The 18,959-nt window shown below is 38.0% G+C and overlaps 1 protein-coding gene across 1 annotated transcript; it reads right to left on the bottom strand.

Annotated features, from left to right (window-relative positions):
• Positions 1–2,102: 2,102 nt before the first annotated feature.
• LOC141834911 (deoxymugineic acid synthase 1-like) lies at positions 2,103–4,157 on the bottom strand. The gene is made up of 4 exons (XM_074722305.1): positions 3,780–4,157; positions 3,427–3,670; positions 2,692–2,871; positions 2,103–2,502 (listed from the first exon to the last, which is right to left on the bottom strand). Exons 1-4 carry the CDS (start codon positions 4,088–4,090, stop codon positions 2,278–2,280), a joined length of 960 nt encoding a protein of 319 aa, XP_074578406.1. The 5' UTR covers positions 4,091–4,157; the 3' UTR covers positions 2,103–2,277.
• Between the last annotated feature and the right edge of the window lie 14,802 nt (positions 4,158–18,959).

Below are 18,959 nucleotides of genomic sequence, written 5' to 3' on the forward strand. Positions count from 1 at the left end.
TGCTTGGGTGTGTTCTCTGTTTGCTCACGATCATTACTCTTCCTTGAAGCTCTCTGCCTGAGGTGGTGCAAGGAGTGGGTTCTGTTTATTGAAACTGTGCTGTAAGCTCTCTATCTGTTTGTCTCAATCTTTAGTTTCCTTCTATAATCTCTGTACTTAACAAACATCCTTGAGATTAGCTGTGGAGAGGCACTCCATCGAGAAGAAGACTTCATCTAGCCGGATTCATCCAGGGTTTGATCTACCGAAGATCAAGGGATCGTCCACCTTACGGACACGCCGAGGAGTAGGGGCAAGTTATCCCCGAACCTCGTACATCTTAGTGTTTGCATTGATTTCATTTTGTTAGCTATTTTTCGCTGCGCACTAACCTTTTGTAGGAGAAAATCGAATTTCAAAGGAGGCTATTCACTCCCCCCCTCTCTAGCCATTTCCCGATCTTCAACAGTATGTTGAGTGATGTGTGTCGTATTTATGATGTAAAAATTAGTTGTCTTGTATGTTGAATGCTTGGTGTTGAATAAGTGAATGTATGAGTTTTGAATGAAACTTGATGTGAAATTAGGGTTTAGGAATGTGAGTATGATGTTGTATGTTAAATGTATCATTGTTTGTATCATTGTTGTATGTTAAATGTATCATTTGTACATTGAATTTTGTTAATAAATGTTGTTTTTGTATCATTGTTTGAATAAATGCATGATTAAGAATGTGTATTTTGTATGCTTAGGATTCTTTGTTAATTGTAAATTAAAGTATGAATAAATGAAATTGTAAATAATTAGGAACGAATAAGGCATAATAAAACCCCTGTACCAACTGTATAGGACTACTTACATCATTGAGTCCAAGAGAGACGACCCGGACCTCTCTACACTACTTTAGCGATAAATAGGAGTTTGGTAATAAATAAATAAATAATTTTGATGGGTGTAAGTGACATAAGAAATAAGGAATAAAAATAGATAAATAAATTTCCTAACAAAATGCCCACATCAAGTAGTCGACTGTTAGGTGAAAATCAATCTTGACTTGAAGGTAATGAAAGAAGGATTTCAAGATGGTTTTCATCGCCGATTCTTGAAGGTTTTGGAAAATAGTGCTACTACATTTTCAGATCTTAGGAGGCAATCCAAAAGCATTCAATAACAAGCAAAGCAACAATTTCGATTGTAAATTATTTATTTACAATGTAATTGTTTTCATTTCTATTTTTATGTTTTGCTTTTTTTCTTGTAAGAATAGGTGAATTGTAAGAGGTTTTTTCACCTCCGAAATATCTCTAATAAGAAGAAAGCTAGATGATAGATTATCACTAGAATAGTTGGTCATAGCTAGAGTAAGAATCGAAGGTTTCGAACCACGTTAAATCTATTTATCTCTTATGTTTATTTTGTTGTATATTTGTTGTTTATATTTTTCGTTGCATATAACTCATTATAGACAAACACAACAATCGATGAATAAAAAGAGTTTTCGAATCACTATTCACTTCCTTTAGCGACGTCAATGATCTCAACATGTTACAATACTAAGTTTACTAGAAATCTTATAAATACATTGAAAAGGTCTGATAAAAGTTTTCTTGGAGAACAATTTTGCAAGTGCACCCATAAATATTCTTGTGCATCATGAAAGAATAAGCATAATGAGTTAAAATTTCACTTCATTTGAGAGTACATGAAAAATAACAAGCTAGAAATAATTCATATCAAAACACAAGATCAAGTTATGGACATTTTCACTAAGCCACTTCGTGACATTCCTTCACATGGAAAGTGAGAAAATTAAATTTAAAAGGAGAATTGAAGGTAAATTTAATTTGATTAATTCATGTGCGGAGATGAGTGAAACACAAATTTAACAACATTTGCTTTGCATGTACAAGGCATGAAGGCCACAAGAGACAACATAAGTCAATATAATCTTCAGTATGATCTCTTAAAACCTATATGTTTATCAAGAAATCTCACTATATATATAAGAGCTTTCTTGTATTCGTAAATGTGCAAAGTAGAAGATATAATATGTTATAGTTTTTATCTCCTCTTCTCTCCCTTAATAACTTTTTGAAGTTTCTATTAACAAAAACACAAGGAATCGAAGCCAATTACAAAATATCTTTATTGATAACTTCATGCTACATATTTTAATGAAACGAGATATTTAGACGATAGCATACTTCTTAAAGCTCTTGTCAAACCAAAGATGCCATGACAATAACTATAGTATAGAATTGGAAAACACACCATATTAAATCAAGTGGATGTATCGTCATCAGATACAATCATCCCAGAGCTCTTCACTAGATTTGTAAGGTCCCTTCTCAGAGACGAGCTCCAGAGCTTGTAAACTTTTGCGCTGAGGAATCCTACTGATCTTGTCCCTCTCTTCTTCAGTGAGCTCCCAATTCAGTATGTCCAAATTCTCCAGCATTTCATTCTCTTTGAAGGTTTTAACTATCACAACGTCTCCTTGCTCAAATACCCACCTCAAACATATCTGCATGCGCACAATCAATGCTGCGTTAGCAATGAAGTCCTACTTGTGTCTACAGTGTTGGCCTTCATACCGTATTAAAGTCCGGTTGAGAGGACAATAATCCAAAAGCTAAAGTGTTAAGAGATAGATGTCAAATATATTCATGTTTTTCTAGTACAGGATCAACATTTAACAGTATGTTTTGTTTACCTGAGCAACACTCTTTCCTTTCGCTTTGGCTATTTCGTGCAGAACATCACACTCCATAACCCAGTCTTTGCCCCACCCAGTTCCTTTGCCTCCCAATGGTGAGAAAGCACAGAATTGAATGCCTTTGGCCACACAGAACTCCCTCAACTTCTTTTGTTGCCAAAGAGGATTTACCTCCACCTTATTATCATGTATATAAAAAATAATCAAACTTTGCCAAGATAAGATAAGATTATGAATTCTCAAAAGAGTCAGAAATAAGAAATACAATCCTTATTCATTGTCCTTAGTATATACATCGGATATTTATGCGCAACACACAAACTGATGAGTAATTATCCAACAATTACGAAGAATATTTCTATGACAATTTATGTTCGAAACTGAAAGTTCTGAAAATAATTCAGTTTGCATCTAACAAGATGTTGAACATCAGATGTAACAGAAAGTTTCAAGATTAACTTAAATCAAATTGAATGGCATGTTTGACCGCAAGAAAGATTTGCATAAAAGCTTATGCATTGCCCTGCAATTATGTGGATTAATTTTACACTCCAACAAAAATAATAATAAAATCTTATGTTGAATCAACAGTAGTCATATTGATCTGTATAATCTGTCAGATTTAATATGCATATCACCATCAACAAGCCATGAAAGTCCAAACTTAATTTTGATCAGCTATAAGGATATCAGGCAGTATCATCATCAAGTAATAGGCAGATCTCAATGTACCTGGTTGGCTGCAGGAGGAATTTCAGCGGTAGCGAGCAATGTCTCGATCTTCTTGCTCGAGAAGTTGCTGACGCCTATGGATTTGGTGAGTCCCATCCTTTGACACTCCTCCATGGCCCTCCACACGGAGGTCAAGTCAATGGGCATGAGTTCATCCTCTGTTATTATGGCAGGATGGCCTTGGGGTTTGGCAGAAATTGGAAAGTGAATGAGATAAAGGTTAAGGTACTCCAATTGAAGGTTCCTAGAATTGCAAAAAAATTCCAAAGTTTAATTTAATTTGCTCGTTAAGAACTTGTTCCAAATAAGCATTCGCAAGAAAGAGTCATGAATTCTATACACCAACTAATTACTTGAGGGTTCTTTGAAGTGCAGGAAGCACAAGATGCGCTTGAGCGTCCCTGATCCAGAGCTTGGACGTGATGAAGAGCTCGTCCCGAGAGGCAATGAGCCCCGTGCTGAGCGCTTCGGCGACGGCCTGCCCCACCGCCTCCTCCGACCCGTAGAGCGCAGCGGTGTCGAGGTGGCGGTAGCCAAGCTCGATGGCGCGTAGCACGGCGGCTCGCGTGGACTCGGTGTCCGATAAGGGGAAGGAGGCGGTGCCCAAGCCGACGCGGGGCATGGGCGTGGAGCCGGAGCGCAGGGTTATCTGTGGTACTGCCATCGTCCTCGCTCCGCTGCCCCTTCTACGAGTTTTGGAGGGAAGTAGATCGAGAGGATGAAAGGCACAATTAGGAACGAACTAAGTTTGCCTAACAATGGAGTTCCAATCCCCCGTATAAATAATTAATGCCTCAAGATGCAACCTGACCTGATAATGTGAATAGAAAATTTAGTTAGCGTATTAGTTAACACAATTGTTGGCACTTTCATAACGTATCGAGTGGGCAAAAGCATTGAGGGTGCCATCAATTTTATTCTAAGTTAATAATACTCATGTAAGAAATTTTAATAGTCAATATAACTGACTCAAATGCAACTTACAAGGTCGGAAAGTCAAAGGTAATTAATAACTCCCCTATGGCTCGTATAGCAAATTTAGGATGCAGTATGCCACCAATTCTATGTTGAATTAACATTTTAATTGAAATTATAATACCTAATAACCTAAAAAAAAAAAGATGGTTTGAAAAGAAGCGAGACGCTTTCTAAAATTCAAAAAAAAAATGAATTCCTAATTCATCTTCAGATTGATTTTTCTCTCATCTGTACTCCACAGACACTTTTTTTTCATGTGCTCAAGGATTTTTCTCCATTTGCCTAGAACAACTTGAGTGTCTAGAATTTCTTTTCCATTTATCCAAAACAACTCTAATAATCAACCAATGACGCTTAACAAGGCAGTCGATTTGCAACGGCCAAGTCAGACTAACAACTCAAAGACTAAGCCGTCACGAGCTCACAATAACCCCGCAGAGGGCAAGGCCAAGTTTGGCCTCCACAGGGCCGCCGCGCACGCCCTCGGCTTGCAACAGCTAGGCCACAACCGTCGCGAGCGTGAGCAGCTTACGCCCAGTGATTTTCTGTTTTCCTTTTCTCTTTCATTCCTTGTCCTAATTGTTGATCTTTTTTTTCTTTTAACTGAGGCTTTTTTTTTTCTTCTCCATTTGCACTTGAGGGTAGATAGAGCATGAGAGTTGCCATATTTTAATATAGCGTTCAATACTTAAATTCAACAATAATAATTATTATAATACAAAGCAATTCTTACCAAAATTTTGCTTTGATCTTTCAATTCAAAGTTTTTGGTGATAGACAAGTCAACAAGTAACCTCCTTTCAATGACGAATTGTTGTGGTGATAGGACTTTGACTTTTGTGAACTAAATATGACCACAGGAGAAATTAGAAGTAAAATACATTTTTTTGATTCACATTCAAATATATTATAACGAGGAAGAAGTATGTATCCTTCTTCTTCAGTCTCATTCAAGTCGAATTAAAATATATTTTTAAGTCGAACAATTTGACTAAAAGTTTTTAAAGCGAGAGAGGAAAAAGAGAAGTAGGAGTTGCAAGTCAGCAAAATGATGGCAGGTGTACATATAGATCATGAACTTTGTCGTCAGTGTGTTTGATTCAAACCCATCCTGATAATTAATTACTGCAATGAATGTTTATGACTCTACTAGGACACCCATTCTGGAAAGTATGATCTTTCTCTTTTGTAATGGATGCAAACCCTGCTTCCTCATTCATTTTCAGTAAATCAGATTAAGCCTACTTTGTTTGTCGGAAAAATTATTTGTGGAAAATATTTTTTTTTATTTTTTAAAAGATACATATTTTTATTATTATTTAGATTTTCCATTAATATGGATCCATCAAATAGTTTGACTTGATCATACATGTTAGACAAATCACTTAGATTGATTAGCCCGATCAAAATACTAAACTCGATCAATCCAACCAAATTGATTAGGCCACCATGATCAATCAACTTTCTTAATTAGATCAATCAGATCGTCTGGACTAAATAAGCCACTCGATCATTGCGTATAGATCTAGACCATCCTCCCTCTTGATGTACTCCATTAGCATAGTTGAACCGGATCAATCAACTCGCTTATCTTGCCCAAATCAAAATACTTGATTAGATTGATCAATCTCACTCCCTAAATTAACCAAGTCAAATTAACTCACCTAGCTAACACCAAATTGACTGGTTAATCCTAATCCCCTTGAATAATTACACCAAGGAGTTTGTTAGACCTCTGCAACATAGTGAAAATTTTAAAACTATTTTACCCAGTGACAAAAATACCCAAGTTATTAAAGAATTATCAGGAATTTTTATTTTTATCAAACACACATTTGAATTTTGTAGCAAATGAAGCAACTTCACCACTTAACTGGTAGGGTGATGAGTATCTCTAAGGTATAATTGAGTTGATTATGACGGAACAGAGTTGTTAAAGTAAGTAAAGATCGAATCTCGATGAAGCATAGGCATTGCTCTCCTTCGTCGTGGCCAATTGCAATTTCTCAATTTATCTCCTCATAGATGGTCGTGAGATCGATCATGTGAGACCGCTGAAATAGTGGATTTTACTTTTTACTGAAATGGTTGGATGACAAGTTTTTTTATTTTTTTATTTTATTTAATTTTTTCGTCTTAGGCTTCGTTATGTCCTGTTATTAATATAAAATTATTTTTAAAAAATGGCTTCGCTTTATGTCCTGTTTTAATGTAAAACTACTGAAGAACCAAGTGGATCTACATTATTAAACTTCTGACTATCTCGTTATTTAACTGTATCTGCTATAATAGTGTTGGATGACACGTTTTGATAAATCATTTGTCATTTATTGATTTAACAATTTAAGTGTAATTTGTTAAGCAGATAAAAAAGCAAGTATAATTTCATTGTGATCTTATCATTAATTCTTGGCATGTAAAAGTCTGTCCTTGGCAAGAAAAACACACATATTGATGTTAATATGTCCTTGGCTAAATTCTACTGAAAAAGTCCTACTAATCAAGACCACTAGTTTCGCAGACAACTTGTTAAATATAAATTTAGACTTTTTGTTTGAAGGAAAAAGATATTTTTTAAAATGTCATTAATAATGAATTGTTTTTTAAAATATATATTGCCTAATATTTTATTAATTATAAAGTACCTTTAATTTTCTATTTTGCTATTAAAATACTCGTATCGAAGGCTAAAACATTTATTTTACCATTCTAAATTTCTAAAATTTTAATCATTACTTATTAATGAAGATGGGGTATTTTGATAATAAAAAAGAACTTCTAAAAAATATTTTATCATCAATGAAATCATGGATATTTATAAAAGGTCATTAAAGATATCTCAATAATTACTAGAAGAATAAATACCTTCTTAATTTTGACATATAATTAAGCAAGACAAACTAGCTTTGTACTTTTTAATCAAAATTCTTCTTGCCATTGTAGTCAAATACTCATACAATTTTATTGAAATTAAAAGTCAACAAGATTTTTTTATCTCTGTTGATATATTTTTTTTATCATTATGCTATAATTCTTGATAGCGTTTTCTAAAATATGAAGGATCAATAGATTCAACCAATTAATTTGGAAACCTAAAACTTTTTTTTTCTTCAAAATAAAAAAATCAAAACAAGCCGTATAAAGTAGGAGAATGTTGCACACACACAAGAGTTTTTTCTAATTTTGTTTATAATTTTTTTCATCATTATAATGTTAAAATCACATGCCATCAACAAATTCAACCAATTCATTTAACTTCCATTATTTCTTTTTCACAAAAGACAAATAATATATATATATATAGAAATATAGATAGATAAATAAATAGATAGGACTCTACCATGTGAAGATGAAACGAACTGTGCATCCTCTTCCTTTCGAAAATGATATCATTCTTTTACTTTCACAGTTGTGAGGCCCATCCTTATGCGATTGTTGTTACAAAGCTGTAGACATTTGTTTTCCTCCACTTCCTAAAAGAGATTCTAGAAGAGTGACTTCATTGCTAAATTTAACGCATCTGTAATGTTGAAATCGTCCACTTAGTGAAAAGACAATCCCTGAGGAGGTGACAAGAAGTTTCAATAGAGTTTTTGCAGAATATGGAGATTTTTTATTTTGGGCTGATTTTGGTGTTGATACTGTTCCTGTGAACCAGCCATACAAAAATTTTCAGTTTCTTTACTGCAAAATAACACCACATATGTCTATCATTACAAAAGGCAAAAAAAAATATCACAAATAATATTGTCACACATGGTTTTGCAACTTATGATGCTGCCCTTCCATTGTTGGTTCGAATCGATAAAGCTTCTGTTTCTTTTCATCCTAACAGATCCTATACTTGTACATCAACATGTGTCAGCAGATATCAACGTGACCTCTCTGATAGTTAAATTGACACTAGACTAAGAATAAGAAGAAATAGAAAAGCACGAATAAGTGCTCGTGTGCTTATGCAAAAAAACTTACCTTGAACTACTTTCACTTACTTTTTTATGCTCTTGAACCTCGCTGTCCATGTGGGCCGCCACGTCTGCCTGCAAACTGCCAAGGACATGGGACTATATCCAATGTCAGAGGTATGACACTGACGTTGTATATCTGACATCATCTAGATGGTTATCGCGAGTCATATTCGTCGGTGTTGTCTTGTCAATGGAAGTTACTGGCAACTTTATGTTTGCAACTGTTAGGGATGATCGTCAGATAATCAAATTGAAGGGGTCCTGCTCAATAAGGAAATTTCTAGTTGGGATGTTCCTGTGACTTGAGGGCACCATCTTAAGGATGTTTTTGTTCAAGAATGCTCCTCTATAATCTATTACAGGGATGTTCCCGAAATCAATACAGTTTGAATAGGATAATCGTTATCCCGCTCGATTTTAGTTGATATCAAAGCTCTAGATCCCATGGATGATCGTCATGGTCGTGGTCGTGATAGGTAAGTTTTGGCTAAAGAAGCTTCATACCATCATCGTAGCACCCAAAATGAAATTCTTGATCTACATAAAAAAATCATAAAATTTATTCAGTGTTTGGCGATGAGAGATCTTGAAGGTCATAAGTTCTCTTATCCTACTTATGATTCCACTTTTCAAAGCCCGTATCACGAAAAAATGGTATATATATAGATAAAAAAGAGGTTATATACATTCCAAAGATCAACATCACAGCTCAAACAGCCACTCGCCGTTGAACACAAACACATGACCCATTTCTCATGACATTACACCAATACCATAGCACAACCAATACCAAGATAGCACACCTACACACCTTACACATCCCCACAGCCACACATGAACCACGTATTTCAAAAACATGCATGCACCACAACGTGGAATGCAAAACACCACCGCCATACATGAACCACACATTACAAAACCATGCATGCACGACAACGTGTCATGCAAAACACCACATGCCAACCATTCCAACCACATGCAACTCATACCGACATTAGACATTGAGGTTACATGCCCCTTTACATGAATTACAATGCATCACATCCAAAACATGCCAAGAACCACCCAATTGCAAGCAGCCGCTTCCCACCTTGCTGCATCCACGCTGCCAGCAGCCTCCAACGGTGTCACCAGCAGCTTCTTGTGCCAGCAGCAGCCTCCAACAGCCCCACTTGGGCTTTGAACCATCAATGCATCCCTTATCCAGCTGCAACAGCAACCCCACAGCCTAGCCTTTCATCCAGCATAGCAGCAGAACGCCCAAAATCCTCCGTACATACAAGCAGGAGAATACTATCAACGTTGCAAACACCTTGGATCTATGTACAAACCTATACATATGCATTTGGATCTTACGGAACATTCTATCAACCCCGGGAGCCAATCATTCAAAGCGGCTACAATTGCGTGCCTCTCATAGCGCATAAAATCATACATAAAAGATCAAGATACCTTATCTTCATTATGTGACTTACTCCTTTATACCGCTGTCCCAGAATTTGCAACATCTCTTGAGCCACCCAAAAAGTATGTTTGATGTCTAACCACCGTCTCACCTTGTCCCTTAGACCCCTTGTGATAGGGCACTCAAAATAAATATGTGCATTTGACTCCATGTGCTGTCCACAAAGTGCACAACCCTTAACTTCCGTGTAGTCCATCCTATCCGCCGTTTTGAATTTGTCATTGGCAAGTAACCACATAATGAACCGATGCTTTGGCATAATCTCAGGCCTCCAAACCACCGTATGCCAATTTTGCTCCACCCCTCTTGGCTTGAAGAATTCATAGGCTTTGCCTACCCCCTTGGCTTCCGAAGCAAAAAAATCAAGAAGTGCTACTTCCCCTTGTCCATTAGAGCCTTGAAGAATTTTATCCCTAATGTCACCTAGCCGTTTGATCAAAGGCGAGTTCGAAGTTTTCACAATCCAATTTCAAAGAATAACACCTTTAATATAATGTATTTGCACCCATCTTACCCATGATGACTCCCTATTTGATTGAATGCCCCATAATGTCTTGCTAAGGAGCACATCGTTCCATGCATGGAGATCCCGAAGCCCATAGCCTCCATATTGCTTGGGTGAACATATCATAGACCATGCAATTGGAGGGTGCTTTGAAGCCCAAAAAAATTTTCTACAAATAGTGTGTATCTTGTCTATGATGCCACTGGGTATAGGAAGCATGGAGAGCCAATAACACTCAACCCCTTGGAGGATCGATCTCACCAACTCCAATCTTCCCGCATATGACAATGCTTGCTTTGAGGCTCCAAGCTAGACTTCTCTTGCGATGTGGATGAGGTCTACGATTTCAAAGCAAGTTGTGAGTTCTATAAGTACACCATGTTAAGGAAGATCTCCTTAGAAGAACCTCATCGATCTAGGTTTGCAGTCCACCCTGGTGAGTTCTATAATGACGATGGACCCACAATAATGTAGCTTACCCTCGTCATCATACACAAGATGTGATGATAAAATCACAGTAATCTACATCTACCATGCTAATCAACATGCGTAGGTATAAAGCCCTAATGATCACAGGTATCATAAGTAATGAAGACTATAAACCTCTAATGATCACAGGTATCATAGGAACAGGAAATAATAATCACAGAGATCAAAGAATTTATACAACAGAATAGATAATCATATATCAATAGGATTAAGGGCAAGCATGAGATAGACAGGAGTAAAACAGAAGTATCCAATCTATAAAAGGAATAGAATCAGGATATCTAACTACTAAACATGGAAAGGAATCATGCACTAGAAATAATAAATTCTGTATTGACTAAATACAGTAATTACTCACATGGTATATCACAAGTCAACAACAAAAGAATCCCCAGAAATAAATCCTCGTATAGTATCAAAGTCCTACAACCACTCAGGATCCTGCAAGAAAATAATAACATCCTTAAATATCATGATATATCAAAGAAACTCTAATCAAATCAAAGTTAGTTTAACTCTATTCAATTAACCTAACTTGGGTTAGACTAATCTAACTATTGGGTTGCTATTAACATGAATTAATCAATTAATTTATTTATTTATATTAACCAATTAATATAATTAATCTCATACTTAATCAACCCAAGTTAACCCATATTAGATTAATAAACTCCACTAGTTTAATCTTACTTGATTAAGTCCATAGTTGTAAGGATAGTTTTGAAACAGATCAATCCAATAGGATTAAACCTAGTTCCAATCAGAAACAATGATTCAATCCCCTACCCAAGAATAGATCAAGGTGTAGCTTAACCGGATCAAGATTTATCCAATTTGTAATTATCCGAGCCATGGACAGGTTAAATCAAGCATAGAACAGAGCATGATCAGGCCTCTATTTCAAAGAGTTTACTACAAGTATATACCCTAGCAAGACTATAATTAAGATTCAACATTCCTACATAAACCGAATCATCACATGCTAATTGAACTCATACAAGATCATGAACCGAATTCCCTTAACATGTCCAATTAGATAACCAACTCAAGAATTGAATCTCTAATACCTTAATCGGCTAAGAAATGCAATAGCAGTAGGAGTTTCCTAAACCAAAACCAATCAAGGCCAAAAACATAGAAATCCTTAACCCTTACCTTGGATGGAACCGTGCCCTAGAATTTCTTTTACTCAGCTTGATCCAATCCCGCCACCAATCAAGCTCCAAATCTCTCTTTCGATCGATTCAAGAATTGGGAATAGATCTGTAAATTTGTTCCACATTAAGCTGGAGATCTAAGAAAATCCTTAAGAATCAAGCTTCTCAACTTACTGATCAACCCCTTCCTCGAATCCAGCCTTCCTTGCTCATGTTGCCGCACTGATCGCCGCCGTCCTCACAAAGGAACCATGCCACCTCCGGCAAGAAGAAAGGCTCGAGGTCGATGATCCCTTGAGCAAAATTGGAAATCCTTTGCGCTCCTATGCAAGGCAGCTTGCTTGCCCATCTCCATCATTTCTTGATTGGCATGATATATTCTGGGTAATATACCAATTGTATTACCCTTGTGCTTCTCCTAAAATTTCTTTTCTAAGTATTCCCCAATTAAAGGCGGCATTTTCTTATAGAATTTGCTTGATAGCTCCTCATTCATGAATGCTATTCCTGTCTTCGCTGCATGCTCCTTATACATATTCATGTAAGAATTCAAATCTTTAGTATTGTGACAAACTAACCTTTTCAGGTCAAGATAAGCTTGATTTTGTTCCGTTAATCCCATTGAAGTAAATACTTTATCTGAGATAATCTCCGATGGCTTCCCTTGTCGTCGGCTCCAGCAGATGCCTCCTATGGTCGTGCGATCGGGACGAAGGTGGAGAACAGAGGAATGCCGCGAGAAACAGAGAGTTTATCGCGATTGGGAAGAGAAGAATCGCGAACACTGTAGTGTTCTTATCTGGCAGATTTCGGGCTTTCGGCTTAACGGGTTTCGGATCCAACCTTTAACCCCTTCAATCCATTAACCTATTAAAGCTAATTAGGCATTAAATCGGGCTTAGTTAATTGGACTGTCCAATTAACCCATTAATTAAGCGATATTACCTAACTAAGTTTACTTAGGTCCAATTAATTTTAATTAACCTCCAGATAAAGATCTACAAATCCAAACCGTCGGATGACCAAAAACCCTCGAAGATTATCCTGACCATGTCAGTAGGGGACTGATAGCCAATCACCGCAGCCAGATCTTGAAATAACGCCCCCCCCCCCCCACTTCTATATAAACGGCGCAGGTATGACAATAAGCTCTCAGAATTCTTTCCGGAGACACACTTCTTTACTCGTTGCCTGACTTGAGCGTCGGAGTGGCCACGCCGGGATCCCCCGGCGCCCCGCTAACCCGTGCGTTCATTTGTTGTCCCCTCAGGGCTTTTCTCCATCGACGTGGACGTGCAGGTTGACGCGGCCTCCTATTGCCTGGTGTTGTGGCTATCGTCGGCGAGGAGCCGGAACATTGCCCTAACAGCCTTGGATCCACTCAATCAACGCCGCCACCCAGCCGAATTCAAGATCTTCAACAAGATTCCCTCCGCAAATCGATTTTGATCAAGCTGTGAAGAACCATCGAAATCAAAAATCCGAACCCAAAATTCCTCGAGAAACTCTCACGAATCTTGGACTTACCGATTTCTTCCTTCATCTTCTTCTCTGTTGTCATGTGCGTTGATCGCCGACCACCAAGTGGAATACAACCCTTTGGCATGAAGACGAAACAAGGGCCAACTCTTCTGATCGCCGGCAACTTCTATCTTCGTCGGCACCGGCAGCCAACCCCCCGTGGTCGCGTGATCGGGAACGAAGGTGGAGAACAGAGGAATGCCGCGAGAAATAGAGGAAGGAAAATCATGGCTTGGGTTTCGTATTGGCCGGGTTTTAACTTAATGGGTTGCGGATCCAAACTTTAAGCCAATAACCCTTTAACCTATAACAAATGGGTTGGGCTTTAATTTGACTTAATTGGGCTGTTTAATTTGAGTTGTTAATTGGGCTAAAGGGGTTAGCTTAATTAGCTACTAATTGGGCTTCATTAATCCCCTTAAACCTTGTTAACCAATTAGGGTTATTTATGATTAATCCTAAAATTTTCTTGTATTTTACATTCTCCCCCACTAACAAAAATTTAGGTCTCAAATTTATTAACTTCATATTACAATGCAGAAGTACTATGAAACTTGAAATCATACCTCAAGCAAATAGATGGGGATATCGAGCTCGGATAGCATCCTCCAGCTACGCACTGCCTGTGTGGGTGCGATCATTATATCATTATAGCCCTGCCTGTGTGGGTGCAATCATTATAGCACTGCCTGTATGGGTGCTAACATACATTTGCTATTGTATTATACTCATTGTTGTTTACAACATCGTTGTGTGTGATTGTTGCAGTTGTATGATATATGACTGTTGCACTTGTATGATATATGACAGTTGCACTTGTTTGATATATGATTGTTGCATTGTATGACATGACATGCATTGTATGTATTCTCATGATTCTTATACCTATTACACAGTATTGATTTTCCTTTATTATCTCAGTTGATATATCATATTCTATTACCATGATTCATGTTACCTGTTGATTAGCTTTTATTTTTCTTTATATAGTCATTGTGGAGACTACATACTTTTTATTATTCCTGTTGATTTATCTTATCATGCGCTTCTATCTTATATCCACTGCGTATCTAATGTTTACTACCCAAACCCTGGGGTTACCTTATTTTCTCCCTACGTAGCAGATAGGAGGATAGTACTTGGAGCTTGGAGATCTGTCTGGCTGCTTCCATCTCACAGCAGATGGTTTTGGGTGGTGGTTTGTATGGTTTGGTTGTATTCAGTTTATGGAGTGTATTTGTGGTTTTTGGATTTATATTTGTGGTTGTGTGTTTTGTCAGACTTGTTATGTTTCTGTTGTGAAGTTTTCTATATCGTTTGCTGCGTAAATCTTGTAATATTGTGTGGACTTGTCATTTTTATGTTTTGTGTTAGTTGCATGTATTAGTTTAGTTGTTGTGGCTGTATAGGTCTTATATCTTATCTATTATGTATCTGTGTTGTGTGTTGATGGACGTGTACTCCTTATTGGGCCCGTATTGGCCTTTGTATTCATGTATTCAGGGAAATTGTCATAGTTACAGGGGAGATGTTGTTGACGGCCTTCCTGGGACGTGACAATTTAGTGGTATCAGAGCTTAGGTTCATATTTAGTTTCTTTCATGGTTGTCATTGCATTTTGAGCCTGTCTGATGCCAATTTAGTGGTATTAGAGCAGATTAGGTTCATTCGGATTTGCCATTGCATTTGTGTCTATTTTTTGGTGTTTGTTGGATTTATCGTCAGATTTATCGTTGTATTTATAGTCTTCGGGAGTTATCATTGCATCTGTAGGTTTATTTGATACCAATTATTTGGTATCAGAGCATATTAGGCTAAGCATTTAGTTCTAGAATTTAGGTATAATGTTCGAGTTTATCGTCGTGTAGGGTGTATCGAATTTGTTTACTCGATCCAAGTTGTAAGATAGACAGACAGCGGCATGAATTCTTCAAGCAAATTGTAAGTAAAATTTCTAGTACAGTTATTCATGTTGCTAGAAATTTATAGTGGTTATGTTATCAGGTGATATTATGGCCCCTGTACAGAACCGAGTAAGTGGTCGGTGACGGAGACAACCTACTAGATTTTTGGAGCCGAGGATGTCTGAGGATGATATTGATAGTCGAAATCATACCCGTAGTCCTCTAGTTGGACAGAGTTCTTGATCTCCGGAGATACCCTTGACGGACCCGGTACCAGCTACCGCTAGTAAGACAGTGGAAATGAGCCGCATACCAATACTGGCAAAGTCTGTTAAGGACCGGTTGACTTTATTCCATGGGGGATATGACCCATGGCTTGCTCGTTCATGGTTGGAGAACTTGACTGATACCTTTGTATATATTTCTTGCACTGAAGTAGAGAAGGTCAAGTTAGTTGTATACCACCTTCGTAATCAGGTTGTCACGTGGTGGAAGACTCAGAGGATTGCACTCGGGGAGCGAGATTTGTCTTAGTTATCATTCCGAGAGGCTTTCAAGAGACAGTATTTTTCAGAGGCATTCTGTCAAACACAGCGTCAGGCGTTTTTGAGCCTTAAGTAGGGGGACCGCTCGGTTACTGATTATCATACAGAGTTTTCTAAACTTGCGGAGTTCTGCTCACATTTGGTAGCCCAGGACAGAGATCGGATGCTCCAGTTTACTCAGGGACTAGCTCTATATATTCAACTGAAGATGTCTAATTGTCCAGTCAGTACGTACAGAGAGGCATTGGATCGGGCTCTGATTATTGAGACGACTCAGCAGCAAGTGAATCATGAGAGAGACGCAGAAAAGTCGAAGGGTCTGAGTTCACAGAGTTCTGGTCAGAAGAAGCAGGCTCAAGAATTAAAGTCTTAGGACTCTTCGAGATGGCAGAAAGGTATATGATCATCTTCAGGATCTTCGAGTGGATCCTAGTGGAACCAGAAGGATAAGGAAAAGAAATATAATTGGTGCAGATCGCATAACCATCTGGTCGTCGATTGTCTATTGGAATACTCTATCTGTTACTTCTACAAACTTCTCGGCCATATGGCTAGAGAGTGTACTCTGAAGGCTCAACTGGAGCCTACTAATTTTGCATTATTTGGAGGACGTTCTACACAGCAGCAATCACAGAGGACACAGAGGACGACAGCCCCTCAACAGCAGCGACCCCTGCCATCTCAGCCACAGATATATCTACTACAGGGGAGGAACCATGCAGCTATACCGACAGCATTCCAGTACACCACCAGTTCAGAGATGCAGTATCCTCGACAACATTATCTATCAACGGTGTCTCAACCATACATGTTACCAGTAGCTCCACAGTCAGAGGTCTGTTATTCGACAATTTTGATGCAGCAGCAACCACCGCAACATCTACTTCTTACAGTGTATTTTCTCATTATGTTTAGCAGACGACATCTGTACCCTAGAGTCAGATTCCTACAGAGTAGAGATCTTCTATCTCTCAGCCAGTTACACACCCGACCAGCGTGGAAGTTGGTCGTGTCTATGCTATCACACAAGAGGAGGCACAGCAGGCCAACAGATCGGTAATTCAGGGTATGATTTCAGTTTATGTTGTATATGATGATACCTTGATTGACACTGGTAGTTTCCATTTATTCATATTTAGATTATTTTTAGAAAAATTAGGCAAATTCTGATCGTGTAGTCTGGCAGTTTTTTTACCTTCGGGTGACGGTGAATCTTCAGGTGCTGGATATGTCATATGGAGTGCTGGATATCATTCTTGGTATGGATTGTTTAGTCACTATCATGTTGCGATGAATTGTCAAACTGAAGTGGTTACCTTCCGACATATAGATCAACTCGCATATGAATTCATGGTTACTAGGAGTGATCAAATATCTATTATTTTGACAATACAGGCATAGAAAATGTTAAACAGAGGTGCCGAGGTTAATTACTATTTCTGAAGCAAACAGAGAAAGATAGTGGTTCTCGTACATCCGATGTACATATCGTTCGAGAGCATCAGGATGTGTTTTCGGATAAACTTCCTGGCATGCCACCTTAGAGGCAGGTCCAGTTTACCATTGGGGTAATTCCAGGCACAGCAGCAGTGTCTAAAGCTCCGTATCAGATTGCTCTGAAGGAGTCAGAGGAACTAGAAGATCCAGCCACAGGAGTTATTGGACCGGGATTTGATTCATCCTAGTGTATTACCGTGGGAAGCCTAGTCATATTTGTGAAGAAGAAGGATGGATCCATGAGATTATGCCTTGATTACTGCTAGCTAAATGCAATAACAGTCAAGAATAAATATCTGTTGCCACGTATTGACGGTTTATTTGATCAGTTGAAGGGTTCCTGTGTGTACTCTAAGATCGATCTACGATCTGGTTATTATCAGCTCAGAGTACGAGATGAGAATGTGCAGAAGACAACCTTTCATACTCGGTACGGACACTATAAGTTCATGGTGATGTCGTTTGGTCTCACCAATGCTCCGGTCATATTTATAAATCTGATGAACTAGGTTTTCTTAGAGTATCTAAAGGATTATGATTGCACTATTAGCTATCATCCAGGAAAAGCTAATGTGGTTGTGGATGCACTTAGCTGGTAATCTCGTGGGATTCTGGCTAGTCAGTTGGTTGTGGTTACTAATTTTGTTCGATAGTTTTCAGAGTTAGGATTAGTGGAGCATAGTCGGACACAGCAGGGTGTTTTGGTCTCGATGGTTGCTCAGTCAGCTTTAGTGGAAAAGATTAAGTCAACACGATCTAGCGACCAGTATCTTTGGTTTGTTTGTAGTAGGATGAATTTTGAACAACAATTAGGGTTTTATTGTGACACAGTTGGAATAATTCGTTTCGAGAACGACTTTGTGTTCCAGAACAACATTCGATTAAGGAGGAGATGTTGTAGGAGGCATACCATTCTAGGTTTGCGATATATCTGATTGGTACTTGTATATATCGGGACCTTAAGCGTCCATATTGGTGGAACGACATGAAGTGAGTTATTGCCGATTTTATTGCGAGGTGTTTAGTGTGTCAGCAGGTGAGGGATGAACACCAGAGACCAACTAGGTTATTCAAGAGATGCCGGTGCCTGAATGGAAGCAAGAACATATTAGTATGATATTTCGGCACTATAGTATGAAGATAGTAAATTTGGAGACTAAATTTTTGTTAGTGGAGGAAAATGTAAAATACCAAAAATTAAGGGATAGTTTGTAAATAAAGTATGGTTAAAATGATCCAATTAACGATAATTTATGGTTGGATTTGGCTTAATGTTGAGTTGTATTTAAAGCTCAAATTAACCAGTTCAAATTAAATCAACGTTAGCCCAATTAAAGGTTCAAATCATCAACCCCAATTAAAGCCCAATTAGTTAATAGGTTAGTGAATTGGGTCTGATTAAATCTCGAACCAAATATCGGTTAGTAAAACCCTACTGTAGCTTCTAAGGAATCACAATTTGCCTCTTGCGTGTGTCTTCCTTCTCCCTGCGTCGCACCGCTGT

Source organism: Curcuma longa, chromosome 9 (assembly GCF_044706935.1).
Source record: "Curcuma longa cultivar G26 ecotype Majalengka, Jawa Barat chromosome 9, ITB_CL_G26_1.1, whole genome shotgun sequence".
In the NCBI taxonomy this organism is placed as follows: Eukaryota; Viridiplantae; Streptophyta; class Magnoliopsida; order Zingiberales; family Zingiberaceae; genus Curcuma; species Curcuma longa.